Consider the following 27,641-nt stretch of genomic DNA (forward strand, 5'->3'; position numbering starts at 1 on the left):
CACCCCAAGCCACAATCAAGGTCTCTCTCTCAATCTGTGCATAAGTTTTCTCTATCGTGGTAAGGGAGCATGCTGCAAAGGCTATGGGGCATTCACTTCCATCATTCATAACATGATGTGATTGCACCTATACATTGAGATGAGACGCCACAGGTGTCACAGCCACGAATTTGGCAGCGCAGTAGATACAACAATTGCGCTTGTGAATTTGTACTTGTCAGCTAATTATTATTTAATTGTGATAATATTTAACTCCATACTTGTCGTCGTAGTACTTATCAATACTTGGAATGAGCACAGCAATGCTACGCTGCCTGCTTGTATCGGCCTTTTCCTGTGAACTTAGACTGTGGAGCCAAATGACTCTGAAGACTCATGGTATTTGTTTGATAATTAGATGTTCTTTTCAGCCGCAGTGTAGGCTTTGTTTCCCTTTTGACAGTTTTAGTTAATGGTCCTGTTTGGCCCAGTGTTTATTGTTTATTTTCCCTTGAACATTGTTCGCATTAAAGTTTCTTGAACTATCGACCCGCTTCAGTGTCTCTCACTCTGCACTTAAGGTTCAAAGGTACATTTAATGTCAGAGAAATGTATACAATATACATCCTGAAATGCTTTTTCTTCACTACCATCTATGAAAACAGAGTGCTGCAAAGAGTGAATGACAGTTAAATATCAGAACCCCTAAGTACCCTCCCCCAGCTCCCCTCCCTCTTGCACGTAGGCAGCAAGCGAGCAACAAACCCCCTCTCCCCACCGGCAAAAATAAAGGGCACCCGCTACCAGCACTCAAGCGTGAGCAAAGTAATAGCAAATTGCTTGCAGTTACCTCAAAGACTACATTGTTCACCTGATAATACAACATGCTGCAGGCTCTCACTCTCCTGACAAAGGAGGAAGAGGTGATTCCATTTTCCAACGAGTGGGGAGAGATGACAAACAACTCGCTGGTTTATGATGTTAAAAGTCCATTACATAGCTTTTTTCGAGCTCTGTACCTGGATCCTGGGTCCCCAGGCACACAGCAGCTGTTCCAACTTCCCCAACACCGTGCCAAAAGCATAGGCCGAGACTTTGGCATGCCGAATAGCGGCCAATTGTGGAACCCCGAAAGCGGGTCCCATTCCCTCAAAGAACCGAAGTCAGCATGTAAAGGTGTTCAAAAGAATCCTGAAAGGGAAAAATAGAGATATTAAGGGTGGAAATAGGACTGTTTTCAAAGATGCAAGCAAAGGAGTCATCGTTGGGCACCATAACTATTTAGCTCTGCCTCTCCACTTGGGCAATATCTGAACCGCGGTTACAACAGGCAAGCTTCACTGGATGATGTGGATCGTAATCTATGAGTACAGTGTCTGATGTCAGCAGTTCCTTTGTTTTTTGGAAAGCCGCTTTGCATCATTTCTTCCCAATCTGTAGTAATGAGTTCCAGGGGTGGAGCTCAGTAGCCAGATCTGGTAGGAACCTATTATAGTAATTGACAAATCCTAACAAAAGGACCTTAATTGTGACACACTCTTTGGCCTCAGGGCATCCACCATTGCTTGAATTTTCTCAGCACTCTTGTGTAAACTTTATGTGTCAGTGGTATGACCACAGTAAGTGATGCTTCATTTGAAGAATTCACACTTGTTGCATCATGCTCTGAGTCCATAAGCTTTGAATCTTTTGAATACTCTCCTGAGATTTTGGAGGTGTTCATTGGCATCTTTACTGGTAACAAAGCTGTCATCTAGGTAATTCTTGCAGCCTTGCAGCACCTGATCTGTAGCTTTCTGCTAGAGTGCAGGTGCAGCTGCTACTCCAGAACTATGCCTATTATAGTAATAAAGCCCTCTTTGTAATTGATGATGGTGCAAAGTACGTTGGATTCTTCTTCCATTTCCAATTGTTGGTCAGCCTCAACTAAGTCAACTTTGCTGAAGTGTTTCCTTCCAGGAAGATTTACAAAGATATCCTCTATCTTTGGTGTAGGGCATTGATCTACTTTCAGTATTAGGTTAATAGTGACCTTAAAATCACCACAGATGCTGACACACCCATTCTTCTTGGCTGCTGGGACCACTGGCGTTGCCATGGACTCCATTCAACCTTGGGAAGAACTCCTCCAGCCTCCATGCAATCTAGCTCACTGGCTACTTTGTCATGGATGGTATAAGAAACCAGACAGGCCTTGTAATTCTTGGGTGTGGCATTTTCATTTAACACTATTTTATTCTTGATATGTTGTTTTTCAGTGCCTTTCTTGAACATTACTGTGGCATCGTACAGTACCTTTTTTAATTTGCTTTTCATTTAGTCTATTGCAGAGGGCATGGCATGCAAATTGTGGATGGACCCCTGATCAAATTGTAGTTGCCTGAGCCAATCACAGCCCCACAATGCTGACCATCCTGTTTTTACCACATACGAGCCCAATGTGGCTTGTTGCTGTATTTTACTGTTGTGAATATCATTCTCACAGGAGTTATCTTTCCTCCAGTTCTTCGTTGGATATCTGCAGGCTTCAGTTCAGTATCTTTGAAATGCCGTTCAAACTCATTTTGTGAAATCCGAGCCAGTGTCCAAATCCATTTTAATTATTTAGCTGTTCACGTCTGGTGCAAAGCATATTACTTGACTCGAGGCTACCCAGTCCTGTGTCACTCTCATCATTATTAGATATTTCATTGAGAGCATGCTGATCAGTGCTCCTTTTGAAACTGTAACATGGCTTCCTACCTTTATTGTTTCCCTGTGCAGTCCATTTATTTTTGTCTACTTGACGTGCTCTCTTTGTACATCTTAGTTTGCTGTATCTTCTCAAACAAGAGAAAATCTGCAGATGCTGGAAATCCAAGCATCACACACAAAATGCTGGCGGAACTCAGCAGGCCAGGTAGCGTCTATGGGAAACAGTACAGTTGACGTTTCAGGCCGAGACCCTTCATTAGGACTGGGCGAGAAAGACGAAGACTCAGAGTAAGAAGGCGGGGGAGGGGAGGAAGAAATGCAAGGTAGTAGGTGATAGGGCAACTGGGAGGAGGGGAGAGGTTGAAGTAAAGAGATGGGAAGCTGATTGGTGAAATAGATAATGGCTGGAGAAGGGGGAATCTGATAAGAGAGGACAGAAGGCCATGGAAGAAATAAAATGGGGAGGAGCACTAGAGGGACATGATGGGCAGATAAGGAGATAAGGTGAAAGTGTGAAATAGGGATAGAGAATGGTTAAGGAGGGGAGATGTTTGAGATATTGATGTTCATACCATCAGATTGGAGGCTACCCAGATGGAATATAAAATGTTGCTCCTCCAACCTGAGCGTGACCTCATCACGGCAGTAGATTTTCTACAAGTTTCCAAGATGGCGGCGTGAGGCAGCTTGCAGCAGCCACTCTGGAGCTGATTATCTGTTATTTGTGAAGCGGGGTGCTGTGCACAATCATAATCGATTGAAAACGGACGTGGGAGCACGGAGGAACATCGGGAAATCTCCAGGAAGACTTTTTTCGTTGCTGCTGCTGCTGTGAGGTCCAGGTCTCTGCTGGGAAGAACAGGCCCCCAGTCCTCGGGGTCGCGTTGCCGATGGCTGTTGGCAGGGGTGTCTTAATATGCTCGGCAGAGGATGGTGCTTGGAGAAGCTGTGCCGGAGGGAATGGTCGTCGGCTCGGAGGTTCGTCGGACTCAGAGTCCACTGCGGTCAGGTCACTTTTAGTACATGCTGCATCTGTGAGACTGAGTCGGGCGGCGCCGTGCAAGTCCATAGCGGGGGTATTCCCTTCTGCCGGCAGTGTGGGATGGCAAGTCTGTCAGGACCCTGGGGAGTTGTGGAAACTGTGTGGTGATTTCTTTGGAACTCATAGTCTTTTAACATCTTTGGGCTATTTTTACTGTGCCTACGGTCTGCTTTTTATCAATTATGCTATTGTTTGCACTGTTGTAACTATGTGGTTTTGTGCAGGTCTTGTAGCTTTAGTTTTTGGTCTTGTTTTGTCTGGTGGATTTGGAGCTTCTTTCCGGGAAACGCGCTAAGACGGTAGCGTGATATTAATACGCAGCAGCCTCTCTGGATGCTAGATTGGGGAATGCCAAACGTTATGTGGATTTTCTGGTATAGTCTGTTTTGGCATATGCTTTTGTGATATCATTCTGGAGGAACAATGTCTCATTTTTTAACTGCATTACATTTGTGGTTTCTAAATGACAAATAATCTGAATCTGAAGTTTTGCCTTTAAACCTGTATTGGTCTGGTGTATATGAGCTGCTGTCATAACAGTAACACAATTTGTTCAGTCAGGCAGGTTTCTGTTTAGATGTTGCAATTTTGTTCACCCTCACTTCCATTCTTGACTGCAACTCAATTGTATCTACGCCTGCTGTTTCCATTGATACAGCAATTTCAACTGCGCTTTTAAATGGGAGTTGTGCTTCAGTTAGGAGCCGTTTTTGAATGCGTTCTTGTAAGATTCCACAAAGTAAATGATCTCTCAATACTTCATTAAGTCCATTACTGAACTGGCAATGCTCAAATAATTTCCTTAGTTCAGCCCTGTAAGCTGAAACAGACTTCACTGCCTTTTGATTCCATTTATGAAACCTAAACTGTTCTGCAGCAACAATGGTATCATTTCTAAATGTTCCTGCACTTCATTCATGCTATCAGTAAAGATCATTTTGCCTGATTTGGTTGCAGCACTCAAACTTCTAAGCAAGCTGTATGCTTTACCCCCTACAGTATTATACTCAGCAAAACTGGCACTTGTTTCAAGATACTGGTCAATTCATTCAGTATGCACTCCCTAGTTGTATGTTGTGCAATCTAACTTATATATCTTTCTGATATAGCCAATCATTTCAGCTTTTCTTTCTTTATTATTATTATCATCCAGCACTCACTGTTGATGAACCTGTGAATTCTGTCTGTTTTCTGCCTTTTTCTTAATTTGATTATCTTTCTCCCCTTGCAAAGACAATTAACGTGCTGCACTTTTTAAAAACTTGAATGTTTCACTGCACTCAACAGGTAGGTAGTCATCTGGGGTTCATTTTAATACTTCCTCATTACCACAGTTACACTTTGTAAATCCAAACCAGAAAACTAATTGAAAGGAAAACACCACGTGAGCTATTTTCAGTGCCAGAAATTTGCCCATATAGCAGCTGTGAGTAAGGCTAAACAGAGTGTGGTAGATGTGGTGGAGGACATGATTATGGGAATTGTGGAAATGGCATTCAGCTAAAATATACCATCCGTGGAAGGGAACATCGCTCTGCTTATGCAGGGTGTCCTGTAGACTAAAGAGCTGTGTAAGTGCAACGTGTTTGGGTGGAAATGGGCATATCATATGCAAAGAGTCTTCAGAGAGTACAGAAGATGGTGTTATCATCTTCTCAAGTCAAGTCAAGTCACTTTTATTGTCATTTCAACCATAACTGCTGGTACAGTACACAGTAAAAATGAGACAACGTTTTTCAGGCCCATGCTGTTACATGACAAAGTACAAAAACTAGACTGAACTACGTAAAAAAAAACAACAACACAGAGAAAGCTACACTAGACTACAGACCTACTCTGGACTGCATAAAGTGCAAAAAATAGTGCAGGCATTACAATAAATAATAAACAGGACAATAGGGCAAGGTGTCAGTCCAGGGTTCGGGTATTGAGGAGTCTGATAGTTTGGGGGAAGAAACTGTTACATAGTCTGGCCGTGAGAGCCTGAATGCTTCAGAGCCTTTTCCCAGACGGCAGGAGAGAAAAGAGATTGTATGAGGGGTGCATGGGGTCCTTCATAATGCTGTTTCCTTTGCGGATGCAGTGTGTAGTGTAAATGTCCATGATGGTGGGAAGAGAGACCCCGATGATCTTCTCAGTTGACCTCACTATCCACTGCAGGGTCTTGCGATCTGAGATGTCACAATTTCCAAACCAGGCAGTGATGCAGCTGCTCAGGATGCTCTCAATACAACCCCTGTAGAATGTGATGAGGATGGGGGTAGGAGATGAACTTTCCTCAGCCGTCGCAGAAAGTAGAGACACTGCTGGGCTTTCTTTGCTATGGAGCTGGTGTTGAGGGACCAGGTGAGATTCTCTGTCAGGTGAACACCAAGAAATTTGGTGCTCTTTACAATCTCTACTGAGGAGCCGTCGATGTTCGGCAAGGAGTGGTCGCTCTGTGCCCTCCTGAAGTCAACAACCATCTCTTTTGTTATGTTCACATTTAGAGGCAGGTTGTTGGATCTGTACCAGTTTGTTAGCTGCTGCACCTCCTCTCTGTAAGCTGACTCGTCGTTCTCGCTGATGAGACCCACCACAGTCGTGTCATCGGCGAACTTGATGATGTGGTTTGAGCTGTGTGTTGCAGCACAGTCGTGGGTCAGTAGAGTGAACAGCAGTGGACTGAGCACACAGCCCTGGTGAGACCCCGTGCTCATTGTGATGGTGTTGGAGCTGCTGCTCCCAATCCAGACTGACTGAGGTCTTTCAGTCAGGAAGTCTAGGATCCAGTTACAGAGGGAGGTGTTCAGGCCCAAGTAGGCTCAGCTTTCCAATCAGTTTCTGAGGGATGATTGTGTTGAATGCTGAACTGGTCTATGAACAGCATCTGAACGTATGTGTCTTTTTTGTCCCGGTGGGTTAGGGCCAGGTGGAGGGTGGTGGCAATGGCATCATCTGTTGAGTGGTTGGGATGGTACGCAAACTGTAGGGGGTCCAGTGAGGGGAGCAGCAGATTCTTGATATGCCTCATGCCTCATGTTCTATCACCCTATTAAGTTAATAGGGTTTCACCCAGAGAGTGGTGGATATGTGGAATGTTCTGCCGCAGAAGGCAGTAGAGGCCAAGTCTCTGGATGCATTCAAGAGAGAGTTAGATAGAGCTCTTATAGATAGCGGGGTCAAGGGATATGGGGAGAGGGCAGGAACGGGGTACTGATTGTGTATGATCAGCCATGATCACAGTGAATGGCAGTGCTGGCTAGAAGGGTCGAATGGCCTACTCCTGCACTTACTGTCTGTTGTATATTAATATGTAAGTTGCATGATTGTATAATAAAGAATTCCTTGATTGTTGATAAACTAGCGTTTGCCACTTTCATGTCAGCCATGGTAAACTGTACAGTAAAAAATAGTGAAAGAAAAACTTTAGAAGTTATTTATGAGGCTTTAAAAGGTAAATAATGTTCAGACTTCAAATGAGGGTTAGTGGTGATTTTAATTTCACAATGAAATTTAGAAGCTTGTTAGCTAATGTTCAAAAATTTAAGAAATTGAAGATTTATCAAATAAACCTGATATTATATGTGTATAGGAAACATGGTGGAAATCTTGTCTCAGTTTTAAGATGCAAGGTTATATTGATATAATGTGTGATCGGAAATTGGGTAGTGGTGGAGGACTGGCTACCTGTGTCGGAAATGGGATAGCACATAGAATTATGGAAATTGGAGTTGTTTATGAGTCAATTGTGGTTGGAATTTGGGCAAAGGTTAACACCTGATATACTTGAAAGTGTGGGTAGGAATGGGAAAGATCGGGCTTTGTGGTGTGGGGGTTTTCACGCTCGTATTATTGGAGGTTGTAGTGACACAAATGTGAATGGGATGCTGAAGGGAGACTTTTTGGCAGAAATGTATTTGGTGTGCTTGAATGATGGTAAGTGTACAAGTATAAATCTATTTAACAACAATGTTTCTGCAATAGACTACACTGGTATCTGAGGATTTAGTAACTGTGTGCAACTGGAAAGTGTATAATGATACAACAGTAGGGAGTGATAATTTCACCATTATCTGTACAATGGGAATAGATGTGTGTCAGAGGAAAAGTTTTCCTATCTCCAGGTGGAATTTTGAAAAGGCAAATTGGGATGTATTTGATGATTTAAGTGAAAGTAGATCTTCTGATCATTTGTTTTTTTGTGGATATTGAGTGGTATAATAATACTTTGTGCTCTGTATTCAACTCAATAGCTAAGGAATCAATTCCCAGATCTTTGGGAGATAATAAAAGGAAGGCTGTTCCCTAGTGGATGGATGAATGGAAAAGAGCTGTGAAGGTGCTGAATAGAGCTTTTGGAAAGTTAGGCAATGTCACCCCTATTCATCTTTCATTCAATACAAAAGAGCTCAAGCCATAGTTCGAAAAGTAGTGAGAAGAGCAAAGAAAATGTATTGGAGAATGTACTGTGATAGTATTGAGTATGAGATCCCGGTAGGGATATGATACAGAAAATGGGGGTAGTTAGCACACTTGATATATTACTGGTTTTGTGTGGTGGGGAGAAGATCATAATTACTGACTCCGAAAAAAGCAGAATTTAGCAAAAGCACACATCAATGTGCATAGCTCAGTCAATTTAAGTAGAGAGGTCTTATAATCATTTTTGCCAAGCAGTCTTTAGATTCCTGAAATAAAGGAATGTTCTAGTTCCTGCTTTAATGTTGAATTTACATTGTCTGAACTTAAAAGGGCTATGAATAATGATGGTCACATCATCTGGGAAAGATGATTTTTGTTATAGTATGTTTATGTGGTTATCACATTAAAAACTTAAATTGATTTTGGAATTTTCTAATACAACTTGGGTTGAAGGGTGACTTCCTCCTTCCTGGAAATTAGCGGTTGTTATCCCTCTATTGAAAGCTGGTGAGGATCAATCAGATCCATCTAGTTATAGACCTATTTCACTAATTCCACATGTATGTAAGATAATGGAATAAATGGTTATAGCAAGGCTTGGCTATTCTGTGGAGGGTAGTGGAAAATTAGCTGGATACCAACCTGGATCTCGTAAAGGGAGGATGACCATGGGCTCAATGTTAAGTTTTGTATCTAATCTTTGTAAGGTGCAAGTTAATAAAGAATCAGTGATAGCAGTGATACAGGGCCTCACCCCAAAGACATGTGTCTTCCAAGCCACAAAGCGAGTTTGTGAAGAACATAGTTTGAACACAGCTGTAGATCGTGGAGTCTGACAGGACACTAGCCACCTTGAAAAAGAAAAAGAGACATGAGAACAGGAAGTTTAAACTGTTTTGCGGATGAACTGAAAGTTGCCCAGGCCCGCAAAAATCTGTGGCGCTATCTTTAGCTCCTCCACTCCTCATTTTCGTAAATTTGACTAAGACATTTCCAAATTGTTACATGCTGATGATGGTGCAGTCTGGAAAACAAGCAGGAATATAAATTATATAATTAGGAAAATGCAGGCAACTATTAATGAAGTAGAGGAATGGAATCTTCGGTGGAGGTTTAAATTTTCTGTTGCAAAGAATCAAGTTATTTGTTTTTCTGAAAGATCCATTTCACACACAATTGATCTCAAGTTAAATGGTAAATCTCTTAAAGAAGAGTCAGTGGTAAGGTTTCTGGGTATGTGGATGGACATGAGGCTAACATGGAAAGTGTAGATGAATAAAATTCAAGAAAAGTGTATAAATGCTGTTAATGTGGTCAGGAGCTTAGTTAGGTGTGATTGGGGTGCAGGTTGATGGTCACTTAAACAAATATATTTTGCCTTAATTAGGCAGATATTATGGCTTTTAAATTATCTGTATGGATGGTTCAAAAGATCCAGTGATAGGTTATTCAGGTGTTTCTGTTAATGTTCCAAAATTTCAGATGACTATTAAGGAAAGATTGTCAGACAAAACATCAGAATTCACATCTGAGATGGTTGCTTTCATTTTAGCTTGGAGTGGGTCAAAGATCTATCCCCTGATTAGATACTACTATGCTCTGATTCGTTCTTGTTTTTTTTTCTTTTTCAATCTCTTTATTGAGTTTCATATATAAAAAAAAACATAACATAATAATGAATAGGTTATAAGTGCAATAGGCTTGAAATTACATTAATAATAAGATAACAATATCCTATTAAAATATCAACAAAAAATAGTACATTAATCAATCAAGCCTATAATAATTATATATGAAAAAAATAAAAATAATCATCAAAAGAAAAAAAAATACAAGAAAAATTATATATTGAGAAAAAAAAACACTGAACTAAACTAACATGGGCAATAATAACAGTTTATATGTATATGATAGTGTCAAAAACTCCGGAACTCCATAACTGAACAAGAATAAGCAGAGAGAATGGAAGAGGCCAAATTAATTCATATGAAAATGTCGAATGAACGGTCCCCAAGTTTCTTCAAATTTAATTGATGAGTCAAAAATAGTGCTTCTAATTTTTTCCAAGCTCAGATAAGAAATAGTTTGAGAGAACCACTGAAATGTGGTAGGAGGATTTACTTCTTTCCAATTTTGTAATATAGACCTTCTGGCCATTAATGTTACAAAAGCAGTCATTCATCTAATTGAAGGGGAAAACTGATTACCATCCTCATTTGGTATACCAAAAATTGCAGTAATAAAATGAGGTTGTAAATCGATATTCCAAATTGAGGAAATGGTAGCAAATATGTCCTTCCAATAGTTATGTAAAGTGGGACATGACCAAAACATGTGGGTCAATGAAGCCACATCTGAATGACATCTGTCACATTGAGGGTTAATATGAGAATAGAATCGAGCAAGCTTATCTTTAGACATATGAGCTCTATGTACAATTTTAATTTGTATTAAAGCATGTTTAGCACATATAGAAGAATTAACCATTTGTAAAATTTTTTCCCATTTTTCTGTTGATATATTATATTGAAATTCTTTTTCCCATTCTTGTTTAATTCTACCTGATATTTCTGGTTGTATCTTCATAATCATATTATAAATAAAAGCCACTAATCCCTTCTGACAAGGATTTAAGGTAAAAATCAAATCTGAGAAATCCATTGAAGTTGAATTGGGGAAAGATGGTAGAACTTTATGTAAAAAAATTCTGATTTGTAAATATCTAAAAAAATTAGATTTAGGTAACTTAAATTTGTTGAAAGTTGGTCGAAAGACATCAAACTACCTTCAAAAAAAAGATCATGAAAACATTTTATACCTTTCCTTTTCCATATGCTAAAAGCTTGATCTGTCAAAGAAGGTTTGAAATAGGGCAATCAAGAACAAAGTTTTTCAGAGTAAAAAACTTACGAAATTGAAACCAAATTCGTAATGTATGTTTGACAACAGGATTGGACATCTGTTTATTGAATTTAACTAAATCAGCAGGAAGAGAAGAACCAAGAACAGAGAATAGAGAATATCCCTGTGCCTCATTGCATTCTAAATTTACCCACTGTGGGCACAGTGGTGAATCCAAATCTAATTTCCAATATATTAGGTTACGAATATTATTTGCCCAATAGTAAAATCTAAAGTTAGGTAAAGCTAAACCACCATCTTTTTTAGATTTTTGTAATTGCCTTTTACTTAACCTGGGGTTTTTATTTTGCCACACAAATGAGGAAATTTTTGAATCAATGTTATCAAAAAAAGATTTAGGAATAAAAATTGGTAAAGCTTGAAATAAATATAAAAATTTCGGTAAAATCATCATTTTAATAGCATTAATCTGACCAACTAATGATAAGGATAGGGGAGACCATCTTGTAGTAAGTCGTTGAATTTGATGGAGCGTAGGTAAAAAATTCAGTCTAAATAAATCTTTATATTTCTTGGTAATTTTTGTACCTAAATAGATAAAGTTATCAGTAACAACTTTAAATGGTATCCTATCATTCAATAAAGTTTGCGCGTTTAAAGGGAATAAATCACTCTTATCCAAGTTTAGTTTATAACCAGAAAAACTACCAAATTGAGCCAACAAGGATAAAATAGCAGGAATAGACCTGTCAGGATCAGAAATATATAACAACAAGTCATCAGCATAAAGTGATAACTTGTATAACTTCTCATTACGGGTAATACCAAAAATATTAGGAGATTCACGAATAGCAATGGCTAAAGGTTCTAATGCGATATTGAATAATAAAGGACTTAAGGGACAACCTTGTCTCGTACCACGAGATAATTGAAAAAAAGAGGATCTGTAATTATTTGTAAGAACAGAAGCAACAGGTTTATAATATATTAGTTTGATCCATGATATAAAATTAGGACTAAAATTAAAATATCTCAAAGCGTTAAATAAGTATGTCCATTCAACTCTATCAAAAGCTTTTTCAGCATCTAATGAAATAACACATTCTGGGATTATGGGTGATGAAGTATAAATTATATTAATCAATTTTCTAACATTAAAAAAGGAATACCGATTCCTAATAAAACCAGTTTGGTCTTCTGAAATAATCTGTGATAGTACCTTTTCTAACCTAATGGCTAAAATTTTTGTAAGAATCTTAGAGTCTACACTTATTAGTGATATAGTGCGATAAGATGCACATAAAGTAGGATCCTTATCTTTTTTAAGAATTAGAGAGATAGTAGCTTCGTAAAAAGATTGAGGTAATCTCTTCTTAGCAAATGCATCATTAAAGATTTCACATAACCAAGGGGAAAGCAAAGAAGAAAAAGTTTTAAAAAATTCTATAATATAACCATCAGGACCAGGAGCTTTCCCTGAATTCATTGATGAGATAGCCTCTCCTATTTCGGCCATAGAGATAGGAGCATCGAACAAGTTATGATCTTCATCTGTCAGTTTGGGAATATTCAAATTGTTAAAAAAATTATCCATCATGGACAGATCGCCATCAAATTCTGATTGATATAAAGATTTATAAAAATCTTGAAAAGTGTTATTGATTTCTTTATGATCAGTAGTTAGATTACCGTCTTGTTTACGAATTTTAATAATTTGTCGCTTAGTCGAAATAGCTTTTAATTGATTAGCTAACAGTTTACCTGTTCGATCACTATGGATATAAAATTGAGCCCTGGTCCTAATTAATTGATTCTCAATTGAAGAAGATAATAATAAGCCATGCTCCGTTTGAAGCTCAACTCTCTTCTTATAAAGTTCTTTGGTAGGAGTCACGGAATAAATCTTACCAATTTCTTTAATTTTATCCACTAATAAAGCAATATCTAAATATCTTTGTTTTCTTTTACCAACGGAATATGAGATAATTTGTCCACAGATAAAAGCCTTAAAAGAGTCCCAAAGTATTCCTCTGTCAATCTCTTCAGTATAGTTTGTTGAGAAAAACAAGTCAATTTGCTGTTTTATGTAGGTGATAAATTCTGGGTCTTGAAGCAAAGTAGCGTTAAGTCTCCAAGATCTAATATCATTGGAAAAGTCCGAAATCTTGATAGATAACTTCAAAGGTGATCCGAAATAGTAATAGAATCATATTTACAATCAGTAACATCCGTTAATAAACGATGATCAATAAGGAAATAATCAATTCTAGAATAACTGTGATATACATGTGAAAAAAATGAAAATTCTTTATCTTTAGGGTTCAAAAACCGCCATATTTCAGTAATTCCCGAATCAACCATAAAATAATTAATAAGTAAGGCTGATCTATTCAGAAGAATTCGGATAGGTTTAGATCTATCCATCAAAGGATTCAAACAACAATTGAAATCTCCACCCATTATCAACATATATTCGTTTAGATTAGGAAGGGAAGTAAATAAATGTTTAAAAAATTCAGGGCAGTCAAAGTTTGGAGCATAAATATTAACTAGAACCACTTTTCGATTAAAAAGTGAACCAGTTATCAACAAAAATCTGCCCTGTGGATCAGAAATAATTTCATGATGTGTAAACGAAATTGAGGGGTCTATAAAAATAGACACACCCCTAATTTTAGCGGTACAATTCGAGTGAAATTGTTGACCCTACCAGAACCTAAAAAACCGTTGATTATCCTCCCTCCTAATATTGGTCTCCTGTGCAAAAATAATATTAGCGTTTAGTCTATGGAATACTTTAAATATTTTTTTACGTTTAATCGGATGATTTAAACCATTAGTATTCCAAGAGATAAAGTTAATAGACTTATCCATCGTTCTTGGTTTGCCATCTATTAAAACAGTTACAGTGGGTTCTGCTTGACTGGGACACAACAGGACCAGTACATATTGGCCCAATTAAGCAGCTGCTCCAATTATCTGACGTTTTATACAAATAGTTATAAAGGTATAAAAAGACATACTACTGTTTAACTGAGAAACAAATTATGAATTTAAATGAAATACAGAATGAATTAGAACTCTGCCGAAGCTACTACAATAGTATCAAACTATTAGTTCCTAATAGTTATCAGTGGAGAAACTCATCCATTGTACACTATGGTGTATGGGCTGTACAGAGAGGGGTAGCACCTCTGATGAAGGGGCTTGTCATGTCCATTCTGGGGCAGCTTACTTACTTTTGGTCACCACTGGACACTCAGCTCTCACTTGTGGCTCCAAGCAGCTGTTTGCATGTGACAGCAGCCACATCCCGGTACACTACTTTGATAGGTGGGCTATACTAGGTGAGGGTAGCCAGCAGGCCTTATACACTGGTGTCCTAGCATGTGAAGTCAGCTCCAGCGAACTGAGTGGATGAGATCAGCAGTCGTCAGATACAACTGTCAATAAGACGGTCTGCAACTTTTCATGGAGAGTGAAAGGCCTGAAAAGGCACAGAAGAAGCCACTACAACTAAGGAGGACCCTAGTTTGTGACAACTAGTCATACCAGTGGACCTGGACTTCTGAGGTCTACAGAGTGGAGCTGTCCTAGTGTAATGGCTTTTCCTCTTTAAAACTCTCCCACATAGGTTTCACTATCATTGTCAAATACAACAGACAACAAAGACACTGCAATATTCGTTTTGATTGACCATAACTGAACAAGACTAGTGTGGACACCTAGTGTAAATAATGGACCACCTTCATACAATGCCTTCAACAACTGCATCTGCCAATTCATTTTCATTGTAACATTCAAGATGATTGTTGATACCTTCAAATTCTTTGTAGTTCCTAACTTGAAGTAGCGAAGTCATTTAATTTTAACTCCCAGCCAATCGTTTATACCATCTCCAAGCCTGGATGGAACAAGTTCACTCGAATGATGCTAATTAGAAACTGTTTGGCAACAATCACCTGTCCTAATTAAGTGGCATAGTCTCCCAAATAAAAGAAGAGAATCCCAACTTTTTTCTTGATTAATATTAGAGTTGTCCAAAATAAGCAGCTGCCTCGATTAACCGGTCGACCAGTTAACCAGAATCCACCATATTTCAAATTGTAGGGCAGATATCCTTCTTGAGGTTGAGCAACACCTGTTGAGGCTGCAGAGTCTAGGCTTGTGTATCCATATCTGTGGTGCAACATATCTGGTTTGAATACAGGTTCTATGAGGTGCAACGGAAATATCTAATTGTTAAATTGAGATCTTTGTAACAGACAGTTTAACACGGAAAGTTTGTATATAAGTGGGTATTTGACTTTTTGAAAAACACTAGACATTTTGATATTATTTGAGTTTTGCTTTGCGGGGGGGGGGGGTGGGATTCCGTGCGTATACTTCCTGTCTCTTTGCTGCACACTCCACTCAGCAGGTGGCAGTAATGCACCTTATGTTGGTCTGCCAACCGCCATTAAACATTACAAGATGAAGAAAGAGAAGGGCCTTAGTCAGCCCGGATGACTGCACTACGTCAGTGCACTATCTCTGTCAGCTTATCATCTTTACTTTTGCCTGACTGAACTTCCCCACTTAGCAAAGGTTTTGTTCAGCTCGAGAAGGTATTGTATCTGTACTCTCTTCTGTCAGCACACCATTTTAACTCTTACCTTGCTGCAACTTTCTCATCTTGTTTACACTCTAGTTCTGTGAATTTTGGGGTAGCAGCTGAGGAACTAATAGATTCTATCACTGAACATTTATTTATTTAAATACACAGAACAGGCGCATACAACCAATGAGTTGTGTCACCCAGCAACAGATGTATTTAACCCTAGCCTAATCACAGGAATTTACCTGACAATTTCTGTACCATTCGAAATGTTTGTCTCCATTTTACATTGTCATGGACCATGGATTCCCAGGAATTGGTGGAAATGGACACTTTTTGCAGGAGGCTCTGTCATCGTTGAATCGCTCTCCTTATCCACCTGTTTTTCTTATCTGGTGACAGCTCAGATTTGATTGGAAAATAGCACTGGCAGGGACGATGGCAGAGCAGCAATTCCTGGAATTTCCAGAAGCCATTCAAAAGGTGCAGCATATAATCATTCCAAAGAGGAAGAAGCATTCTAAAGGCAGGATGATTGAACCATAGCTGACAAGCAAACTCAAAGACAATGTAAAAGCCAAGGAGAGATCATATAAAAGAGCAAAAGTTAGTGGGAAGTTAGAGGATTAGGAGGCTTTTAAAAGCCAACTGAAGGTAACTAAAAAGTAATAAAGGAAAAGATGGACAAGGAAATTATGAACAAATTGAATAAGTACTTTGCATCAGTCTTTTCTGAGTTCAAGGGTGTTAGGGTGTTGCCATAACTAGGAAGAACATTCTTGGGAAACTGAAAGGTCTGAAGGTAGATAAGTCAACTGGACCGGATGATAATCACCGCAGAGTTCTAAAAGAGGTTGCTGAAGGCATTAGTAATGATCTTACAAGAATCAATTGAGTCTGGCATGGATCCAGAGGAATAGAAAATTGGAAATGTCAGTCCACTCCTCAACAATGGCGAGAGGTGGAAGAAAGGAAATTTTAGGTCAGTTAGTCTGACCTCAGTGGTTGGAAAAATGTCGGAGTCAATTGTTAAGGATGTGGTTTCAGTGTACTTAAAGGCACATGGTAAAATAGGCTGTAGTATGGTTTGTATGTAAAATGGTTTCCTTAACGGAAAATCTTGCCTGACAAACCTGTTCAAATTCTTTGAAAAAATAACAAGCAGGATAGACAAAGGAGAATCTGTGGATGTTGTATTCTTAGATTTTTGGAAGGCCTTTGTCAAGGTGCCACATGTGAGGCTGCTTAATAAGCTTCAAGCCCATGGTATTACAGGAAAGGTTCCACCATGGATAAAACATTGGCTGATTAGCAGGGGGAAAAGAGTGGGTATAAAGTGAGCCTTTTCTGGTTGGCTGTCAGTTACTAGTGGTCTTCCACAAGGGTCTGGGTTGGGACCACTTCTTTTTACATTATATGTCAATGATTTGGATGATGTAATTGATGGCATTGCATCAGGTTTGTGGACAATACAAAGATAGGTGGAGAGATTTGTTCCTGAGGAAGTAGAGAGGCTACAGAAGGACTTAGACATATTTGGAGAATGGGGACAGAAGTGGCAGATGGAATATTGTGGGAATATTGTGTTGGGAAAAGTATGGTTATGCACTTTGGTGAAAGAAATAAAAGCCTAGACTGTTTTCTAAACGGAGAGAAAATTCAAAACTCAAAATTCAAAGGAACTTGAGAACCCTTGTGCAGGATTCCCTAAAGGTTAATTTGCAAGTTCAGTCCGTGGTGAGGAACGCAAGTGCGATGTTAACATTCATTTCAAGAGGACTGAAAAGTTAAAGTCTTATAAAGCACTGCTGAGGCATCACTTGTAGAATTGTGAGCAGTTTTGGGCCCATTATCTAAGAAAGTACATGCTGGAATTGGAAACAGTTCCAAGCAGGTGCATGAAAATTATTTCGGAATTGAAAGGCTTGTCATATGAGGAGCTTTTGGCTCTGGGCTTGTACTTACTGTAATTCAGAAGAATGAGGGGTGATCTCATTGATACCAATCGAATGTTGATAGGCCTCAATAGAGTTAACGTGGACAGGATATTTCTTTTGGCAGGGGAATCTAGGACCAGAGGACACAGTCTCTGAATAGATGGGCATCCTTTTAGACTGGAGATGGGGTCAGAATCAGAATTATTATCACCAGCATGTGTTGTGAAGTTTGTTAACTTAGCAACAGAGTTCAATGCAATACATAATATAGAAGAAAAAAAAACCAAAATAAAATAATAATAATAAATAAGTAAATCAATTACAGTATGTATATTGAATAGATTAAAAATAATGCAAAAAGCCAGAAATAACATATATTAATAAAGTGAGGTAATGTCCAAGGGTTCAATGTCCAATGTCAATGTCCATTTAGGAATCAGATGGCAGAGGGGAAGAAGCTGTTTCTGAATCGCTGAGTGTGTGCCTTCAGGCTTCTGTATCTGCTACCTGATGGTAACAGTGAGAAAAGGGCATGCCCTGGGTGTTGGGGATCCTTAGTAATGGACAATGCCTTTCTGAGATACCACTCCTTGAAGCTGTCCTGGGTACTTTGTAGTCTAGTACCTAAGATGATGGAGCTGACTAGATTTACACCCACTGCAGCTTCTTCCAGTCCTGTGCAGTAGCCCACACCCCCCCCCCCCCCATACCAGGCAGTGATGCAGCAATGAAGTGGAATTTCTTTAGCGAGGCAGTGGTGAATCTGTGGAATTTGTTGCCACAGGCAGCTATGGAGGCCAAATCTTTACATCAGAGGTTGATAGATTCTTTATTAGTCAGGGCATGAAGAGATATGGAGAGGAAGCAGGAGACTGGAGCTGAGAGGGAAAATGTATCAGCTGTGATGAAATGGTAGAGCAGAATGACCTAATTCTGCTCTTATGTCTCATGGTCTTATAGTCCTATGGAATAACTTTTTGCTTCTGGATTTTGGTGCTTGTTGACATGGCTTGCCTCAAATTAGCTGAGTGTAATTAGCAGCAGTGCTCAGACTATGGCCCTGGGAGAGCATGTAAAATTGATTAGGTTAAACTTCCAGTGGATGTGGGTAATTTTGCAGAAATTTCCACTGCTTTGATGTACCTGCTCTTGGTAGTCCATAAGTCATAGGGAGAGTGGAGATTGCTGCTGTCTGGTGAATTATGAACTTTGTGTCAGGTTTGAACTTTTGATTTTCACATGATCTTTGTCTCTGGTGGGCAGAGACTGCTAGTACGTTGTCGGGAAATGTGGATTTTATGCATCATTGCTAGATCTCACTAACAAACACAAAGACTTTTTGTGATTAACAGTAAAAGGGATCCTCATAGTCGGATCTTCCCTGCACAGACATTGTATCATCCCTAATGCACGAAGGCTGCAGCACGGAAAAGAAGGTCATCCACATCTTTGCTGAAAGTGGATTTGCAACGTGTGTGTGGAGATAGATGCCAGGGTTCATGGCGAAGTTCATCCCCAGCAGCTGGCGTAACAGAGACTCTGATCTATAGGCTGTTCGGAGGAAACACAGAGAGACAGATATCAAGTGCCAATGTAGAATGCCCTTTGTTCTGCCTGAAACTTGTTGGCCTTCCAGTAGGTGAGATGTCTGTAAGGGAGTGCTGCAGACTAGCAAAGTAAAGGCTAAGGGACACACTGAAGCTTGCTACTGCTGAATCTAAATAACTGGGGGGGGGGGAGGGCAAGAATATAGGCTCTTTCTGCTACATGGACAGGTAATATTGGGTGGCAAAGCCCATCAAACACTGAAAGGATTATTTCCATAGGGATTCACTTTCTTTAAAAGTTTACACTATTGAGTGTAACGATCTTGAATATGGAAGGTTTTTGTATAGTTTATTCCTTTATCTATATTTTTATTATGAATACAATCGTTTTTTAAGTAAAAATAGCAAAAGCAGGTTATTGGAGGACCTACTATTTATTGACAACACCTCTACTTCCAGCAATAAGACCATAAGACATAGAAGTAGAATTAGGCCATTCAACCCATCGAGTCTGCTCCAAAATTTTATCATGGTTGATCCCGGATCCCACTCAACCCCATACACCTGTAGTCATTTCCAACCCTGGGGGAAACAAAACCTTCAAATGACTGCAGGACAATTGACATTATTTTCAGATATGCTAACAATCTAAACTTTGTCTGAAGAAAAACACCAGCCACAAATTCACCACCTTTTCTTCCAAGCATGGGGAGAGGACAACATGGCGGTGGATTTCGTTGTGACTATCTTCAAGATATGGGAAAGCCCAATCAGAAAAAAAAATACACTACAGAGAGGTCTTCCCATTGTCTGACATGAAAAGTCATTGCAAGGGCCCTTTTCAATTTCTCCTCCCAGTGATTGAAGACTTGCTCACAAGTGGCGTTATCTTTACTGTCAGCTTCAAGAGAAATACAGGAAGCAGTATCAACATCTACCATGGCAGCAAGTAGCACTGCTAGTCGTTCAGTCTCATGTTTTCCAAGTAGAGTTTGCACATTCTTGCTATGACTGATTCAATCTCTCCAAGTTTCCTCCAGCAGCCTCTAGGTGTGTGGATTGCAGGTTAATTGACCGCTGTTAATTTACTCTGCTGTGCAAGTGAATGGTGGAATTTGGTGAGCATTGATGGGAACAAGAGGAGAAAATAAGGGAACTAGCACAGTATTAGTGTTACTTGGTGCTTAATGGTTGGTGCAGACTCTGTGAGACAAAGGGCCTGGTCGCATGCTAATCAATTCTATGTCACCATTTGACCTTCACCACTTCAGGATTGCATCCCATGAATGTGTATATAATTGAGCCAGACAAAATAATATAGAAGGTTAGTTGGTGGTTATATTGTAAGTCTCAAAGCCAGCTAATTACCTGTTGTAAACATACATCTTGCAAGCATCTGTTCTGCAGCCAGAAAGGTCACCATCACAGCATTTGTATTAATGTCACTTAAGGGATCTACCTGCCCCTCCAGATTTATTGCTGTTTGGTTTAATTTTGTGGTTGTTTGTGTAACTGCTGGTTATTAAAGTTGACTCAACCTTACAAGTGGGGGGTGGGGAAGGTACTGAAGGACCTTAGCTAACCTCAGATACCTGTAAATGTGCTTCCTCTGAGTATAGCTGCTCCAAGACATCGGTATTGTCATGGTCCAGTCCATTGGCTGCTCATTTCTGTTAATTTCCTTTTCCCTGTGTACCACCGGGCTCTTTGATTAGGACACCTGATCCTCATTTGAACCAGCAGCATAAAAACTCCAGCTTCCATCTTCTCGCTGCTGGTTTGTCATCAGGAGTCAGTGCGGCAATGCTTGTTCCGGGGCCGTTGTGAATCGTGGACTCTAAGTTGCTTCGGTGCCTGTGGTTGCTTTGAGAATTCTGCCATTTTCGTGTCCAGCTGAGTTGCTGGCTGTTTGACGCTACTCCGAGTCAAGGTGCAAATTCTGTCATTTTCATGTCCGGCTGAGTTTTGCTGGCCTTTTGCTGCCACTCCAAGCCAGGATACAAATGGACTGTCATTGTTTGGTTTTCGTTTTCTTATTTCCAGCTGAATAGGTCCAGCTGCTTGCCACTTCATGAGCTACTTCACGTCAAGATTTGAATTGTCTGTTGTTTTGTTCAGTCGTCTTGTTTCCAGCTGAGTAGGTCCAGCTATTTACTGTTACTCCGTGTTGGAAATTCTGTCTCTTCAAGTCCAGGCTCTGTGTCCGAATCCAAGTTTGAGTCCAATTCCAGGCTCCGGCTCCAAGTCCAGGCTCTGTGTCCGAATCCAAGTTTGAGTCCAATTCCAGGCTCCGGCTCCAAGTCCAGGCTCTGTGTCCGAATCCAAGTTTGAGTCCAATTCCAGGCTCCGGCTCCAAGTCCAGGCTCTGTGTCCGAATCCAAGTTTGAGTCCAATTCCAGGCTCCGGCTCCAAGTCCAGGCTCTGTGTCCGAATCCAAGTTTGAGTCCAATTCCAGGCTCCGGCTCCAAGTCCAGGCTCTGTGTCCGAATCCAAGTTTGAGTCCAATTCCAGGCTCCGGCTCCAAGTCCAGGCTCTGTGTCCGAATCCAAGTTTGAGTCCAATTCCAGGCTCCGGCTCCGTCCAGGCTCCGGCTCCAAGTCCAGGTTCCAGCTCCAAGTCCAGGCTCCGGCTCCAAGTCCAGGCTCCGGCTCCAAGTCCAGGCTCCGGCTCCAAGTCCAGGTTCCAGCTCCAAGTCCAGGCTCCGGCTCCAAGTCTGAGTCCAAGCTTCGGCTTCATGTCTGAGTCGAAGTCCAGGCTCTGTGTCCGAGCTCCTCCTGTTTGTTGTCCCGCATTCTCGTCCGCGTAACCATTCTATCCTCACTCCCCAGCTTTCCTGGCAACTATTAATAAACACACTTCTGTAAATGCTACTTACATTTCTGTGTCCTGTTCTTGGGTCCACACCCTATGCTCCATTGCAACAGGTATTCACATAGAAATTTGACACAACCACTCAGACAGGACAGATGGAAGATTTTGTTTACTGAGGCTTTGTAGGTGGAAATAAGGAATAGAAATGGGATTATATAATAGACCACCCAATAGTCAGTGTGATTAAAAGGAGTAAGTTTGCAGTGAGATTGCAGAATGTAGCAAGAAACAAAGTTGTGATAGTAGATGATTTTAACTTTCCATATATTGATTGGGATCCCCAAACTGTAAAAGGGCTGGATGGGATAGAAGTCATGTGCACTCACCTCACAGTCTCACTCCCACCAGTCTCACATTGGTTTGGGCAGTGGGTTAATGTGCATTCTTACACTCTTAAACTTTTGTTGTTATTACCTACAGTGCACTGATTTTGTGCTTGAAATATTTAACTATGCCTCCTAAGCACCCTATGACAAGTCCTGGGCTATCAGCCAAGTGGCAGAGAACCACTTTAATGCTTAGAAAAAAAGTTGGAAATTATAAACAGGGCTGCGTTGGGTGAAGGTATCTCAGCTCTGGGACACTACTTCAACCGGGGTGAGTCCACGATCAAAAACATAAAGAAAATTGCTGAGAAAATATAAAGTGCAGTGATTGATTCATCACATTTGTCCTCAAAGATTGTTACCAAAGTGCGTAACCTGATTATGACAAAAGTGGAGAAATTGTTGAGTTTGTACATTGAACATGAAACAAAGAAAAAAACAACAGTCAGTTCCGATCATCTTCCTGTGAAATCTTTGGAAATTTATGGTTGCCTTTATTCAGAGGCTACTGAAGAAGCATCAAGTGATATTGTTTGCTTTAATACAAGTAGGGGATTGTTTTCTAAGTTGGTTAATTGTCACAAGCTTCACAACTTAGCTGTGCATGGTGAACAAGCTAGTACTGACCACAAAGCTGCTGAATGCTACCTTGAGCAGTTGCAGGCTATGATAGCTGAGTTAGGCATCACAGCAAAGCTGGTGTTTAATGCAGACGAGACTGGGGTTTTTTGGAAGCGTATGCTGAAACACACTTTCATAAGTAAGGATAAAAAAACTGCATCAGTTTTCAAGGCAGCAAAGGATAGATTGACTCTGCTTATGTGTTTAAATGCTGAAGGAGACTGTAAGATGAAGCCTCTCTTAGTTTACCATTCACTAAACCCCCGTGCTCTTAAGGGTTTGAGTCAAAAAGATTTTATGGTGAAGCAACTGGCAGAATTTTTTAAGGCTGTGGAACACTTGGCACAAATGGCGATGGGCATGGACCCAGGTTTAGAACGGAGTCAGCATTTTGGTTGTTCCCTGCCGTCAATCCTTCTTCCCTACAAGCAAATTTATGTTGTAAAACAAAATGCTGCCAAGCAAACAGATCTTACCATTTTCTTCAAACCAGTGTCATCTCCTGCTGCTGGCAGTTCTGAAAGTTCTGTGAGTCTTCCTTCACCCTTTGCTGTCCTTGATGATCCTGACGACCCTCAACCATCCACCTCATCCATGTAAAGCTGCCCAACACCACAACAACCACTCATCTCCCAGAGCCAACACACCTGCCACTGTTGGTGAGCACTGTACACCTAGTATGTTAACTTTCTATGATTTATTACATTGAATATTACCTTAAATTGTGGAAATATAATACGAATGTTGCCTTGTGGTACTTCTTTTCTGTTGTATTGGTATGAAAATGTGAATAAATTACAGATAAAGCATATCTAGTAAGCCCTCCAGAACGCATCTCTATTTTCTCCATTTAAATAATTATTCACATTATGTGTTTTCCATACTATGTGTCGACTGCGAGGAATGTATCCCCTGCATATAATGAGGATAGGGTGTAATTGATACATAGTTGTGCATAGACACAACAGGAGATTGTTCAGGAAGGTTAAGCCTCTTGGCATTCAGAATGAAGTAGTAAGTTGGATGAGACATTGGCTTCATGGGAGAAGCCAGGGAGTGGAAATAGATGGTGGTTGCCTCTCTGACTGAAGGCCTATGACAAACGATAGGTGCTGTGTCTGTTGTTGTTTGTCATCTACAGTTCTGTGCAGAAGTCTTAAGCACATATATACACTGTATAGATGGAGGCCTGAGACTTTTGCACAGTACTGTATTTGTGGAGAGTGTATTTGTAAACCTGACGGGAGTAAAGGATGTTGGGAATGATGAGGATGCCATTTTGTATGTGCTAATCAGAAACTTGTGTCCCACTTAATGTGGATTTCAGGATTCTGACCAAGTTATTGTCTTTTGAGTCAAGTCTGTTCTGGGCCAGATGAGTCACTTGGACCTGGCCTGCACGGCAGCTTGCAAGAGTATCCACAGTCAATTGTGCTATTCGGAAACATGGTTGTCTATGTACAAGATATGTGTACATTTTTTAAGAGTGGACAGTTGCCTGGTTGGCCTGGACCAGGAAAATGCAAGGATGGGACACAGTGTATTTCAAGTCTTTTAGATACTGTACTGGAGGCTATAGTGGAACAGATTGAAAGGAGGGGAGGTAACATGAGCCTAGAAAGCAATATAGTAATTGTAGTATAAAGTAGGGAAGATAGCCATAGAGTTTAGTGTGAGGATTCACACTCCAAGGAGCTGAATAGAGTAGTAAGTTTAATGACCATACATGAGGCAATATTCTATCTTCAACTGTACTCTTCTTTGAAATACATCACCAATTTTATGCACTGATTGCTGCACTGAACAGCCCTCCTTCTGTGTACCAAGAATATCTACTAATTCTGGCTTGTTTCCAGCCCCTGGTGGTTCCACTACACCTGCATTCAGTTATCACTGCTGGAGCGAGCCCTCAGAAAGATAATACATAATGTTCACATATTGCAAACAATACAACTACAACAGCTGGATTTCTGAAACAGACTGCACAACGCTCAGGAAGTTTTCCCTCACTCTTGCAGGACAAGGTAGTGCAAGAATAAATGCAATGGTAACTAGATGGAGAGAGTCAGGCACAACCATGTACTGTACCCCAGAATATCCTTCTTGTGGTGTAGTGTTCCATGACTCCATGATAAACAGTGAATGGGCTGGTCAAGTAGATGCACTGGGCTGGAAATAACTCTGTGATGCAAGAAGGGGTTTGGGAACGTTAAGAAATGTTTGCTTAAATTATACACTTTCAGAAGGTCTGGGTTGATCCAGCTCGATAGCGCAAGGTATAATTGAAAAATGAAGTCCTATGAATCGTCTTTGCCCTGAAGTCAATGGTTGGTCCGGACCTTCCTGCTTACTATCATCAAAACCCTGTGAGCTAAAAGGCAGGAAGTTCTGTGAGGCTTTCATAGAACGTAGAACAGTTTAGTACATGAGCATATACTCAGGTCCAAAAATGTCTGTGCCTAACATGATGCCACAATTAAACGATTCCATCTGTCTACATGTGATCCATATTCTGTTGCAATGAGTGACTGGAGTGAACCCAAGTGCAGGACACAGGCACGGAGATTGAGTTAGGATTCTTAACGTGGATTTGAATGTTGAACAGCAGACAGGAGGGATCTTGACATGGAACTTCATAGCTAAACCTAGAAAGATGAAGGAGCGGGGAATCCAGGAACGTTCCTCCAGACCGTATCCTTCCCAATCAACCAGGTATTGAAGGCCTCTGCCTCGGTGGTGCACATCCACTAATAGCTGGACAGTGTACGCTGGGTGGTCGTCAATGACCTGGACAGGTGGGAGGGGGTTTGGCAGGAGGGCATAAAGGGCTGACAGATACTGGCTTCAATTAGAAAATGTGGAATGCAGGATGGATGTGCATAGATTTAGGTAGTTTGAGTCAGACTGCCGAGGGGTTGATAATGCTCTCAATCTCGAATGGTCCCAGGAAATGGGGGTGAGCTTCTTGGGCTCGTTCTTGAGGGGGATGTCTTGAGAAGAGAGCCAAACCTTCTGCCCAGCCAATAATCAGGTACAGGAATCCGATGGCAGTTGGCAATCCTCTGGTTGCGGTCGGCTGAATGGAGCAGGGCTCTACGTGTGTCTTTTCATATCTTGTGGCACCGGTGGAGATGGGCCTGAACAGAGGACAGCAATATCATCTTCATGAGCGCAGAACAGAGGGGGTTGGTAACCGGGGGAGCATTCAAAGGGAGACATTCCAGCAGCGGTGCTAACCAAGGTGTTGTGGGTGTGCTCTACCCAAGTGAGATGGGTGCTCCAGGCAGACGGGTAGTTGGTGGTTATGCATCGCAGTGCTGCTTCCAAATCCTGGTTAGCTCGCTCTGTTTGCCAGTTTGTCTGCGATGAAAGCTGGATGATAGATTTACTGAGAATCCAAAGACGTGACAAAAAGATCTTCAAACTTGAGAGACGAATTGGGGGGCCCCAGTCAGAAATAATGTTTGAGGGAATCCTGTGAAGGTGGAAGACATGATGGATGAGAAGGTCAGATGTTTCATGAGCTGTAGGGAGTTTGGGAAGGCTATGAAGCGCACAGCTTTGGAGAAGTGGTCCACTACGGTGAGTACGGTAGCGTTCCTATGTGGAGGGGGTAGTCCAGTAGCAAAATCCAGTGCAATGTGAGACCAAGGATGGCAAGGAACAGGTAGGAGATGAAGCAATTCAGCAAGTTGTCAGTGGGAGGCTTTTCCACGGGCACAAACAGAACAGGCAGAATCAAAAGAATGGGTGTCAGCATCCATGGAGGGCCACCAGAAATGTCTCTTCAGGAGGAACAGACTCCGATTGATCTCAGGATGGTAGGCAAAATAAGACGTGTGCCCCCACTGGAGAAGCTGAGATTGAATGGAGTCGGGCACAAAGAGACGATTGGAGGGTCCATTGCCTGGGTCTGGCTGAGTCCGTTGAGCCTCTTTGATCAAGGCTCTTTGATCTCCTAGGTGAGGACAGCCACTACTCAGGATGGTGGAAGGATGGTCTTGGGGATGGGAAGGTCCTCCTTGGAAATGTATTGATGGGAGAGGGCATCGGGCTTCCTGTTCTTGGACCCTGAACAATAGGTGAGCGTAAATCTGAACCGACCAAAAAATAATGCTCAACGGGCCTGGCAGGAGTTCAGGCATTTGGCGGTTTGGATATATGCGAGGTTCTTGTGATTGGTCCAGACGATAAACAGATGTTACACTCCTTCCAGCCAAAGCCTCCACTCCTCCAAAGCAATTTAGACCACCAGTAACTCCAAGTTCCCTATGTTGTAATTTTGTTTGGCGGAGGACAGCTGGTGAGAAAAGAAGGCACAGGGATGAAGTTTTTGGTCAGGGCCTGAACGTTGGGAGAGGACCGCTCCCACCCCAGAGTCGGAGGCATTGACCTCCACAATGAATTCACAAGAGTGGTCTGGTTGGACTAGGATGGGATCAGAGGTGAAACCCCTCTTCAGCTCCGAGAAGGCAGCGTCTGCTTCAAAGTCTCAGTGAAAAGGGGTCTTCGGAGAGGTGAGTCAATTAAGAGGTGCTGCCACCTGGCTGTTATCCCTGATGAAACAACGATAAAAGTTTGCGAACCACAGAAATCACTGGAGTTGCTTGAGTGTTGTACGTCTTGGCCACTCTGCTACAGCCTGGATCTTTTCAGGATCTGTTCTGACCTGCCCGCTCTCGATGATGTATCCTAAGAAACTGACTGAAGGAACATGAAATTTGCTCTTCTCGGCTTTTACAAATAATTTGTCCTCCCAGA

General features: G+C 41.0%; 1 protein-coding gene and 1 long non-coding RNA gene across 9 annotated transcripts in view; one reads left to right on the plus strand and one right to left on the minus strand.

The window, feature by feature from the left end:
• The window catches only part of LOC132404908 (GTP-binding protein Rit2-like), a 328,089-nt gene that overhangs the window by 58,848 nt on the left and 241,600 nt on the right, over window positions 1–27,641 (plus strand). Inside the window, exon 1 of one of the 8 annotated variants that reach the window (XM_059989511.1) lies at window positions 15,478–15,588. The exons of 4 other annotated variants lie outside the window; for them this stretch is intronic. Coding sequence is in view for 1 of the 4 variants with exons in the window: in XM_059989506.1 (XP_059845489.1) it covers window positions 23,440–23,539 (100 nt within the window). In the remaining 3 variants the exon portion in view is untranslated. Of the gene's footprint in view, window positions 1–15,477; window positions 15,589–22,499; window positions 22,626–23,388; window positions 23,540–27,641 lie in introns of those variants that run through there. 3 more of the 8 variants (XM_059989509.1, XM_059989510.1, XM_059989506.1) reach the window with 3 other exon arrangements.
• LOC132404910 (uncharacterized) lies at window positions 858–22,278 on the minus strand. The gene is made up of 3 exons (XR_009515704.1): window positions 22,260–22,278; window positions 8,874–8,970; window positions 858–1,170 (listed from the first exon to the last, which is right to left on the minus strand). It is a non-coding gene; the product is annotated as an uncharacterized LOC132404910 (long non-coding RNA).

Source organism: Hypanus sabinus, chromosome 14 (genome assembly GCF_030144855.1).
Source record: "Hypanus sabinus isolate sHypSab1 chromosome 14, sHypSab1.hap1, whole genome shotgun sequence".
NCBI classification, from domain to species: Eukaryota; Metazoa; Chordata; class Chondrichthyes; order Myliobatiformes; family Dasyatidae; genus Hypanus; species Hypanus sabinus.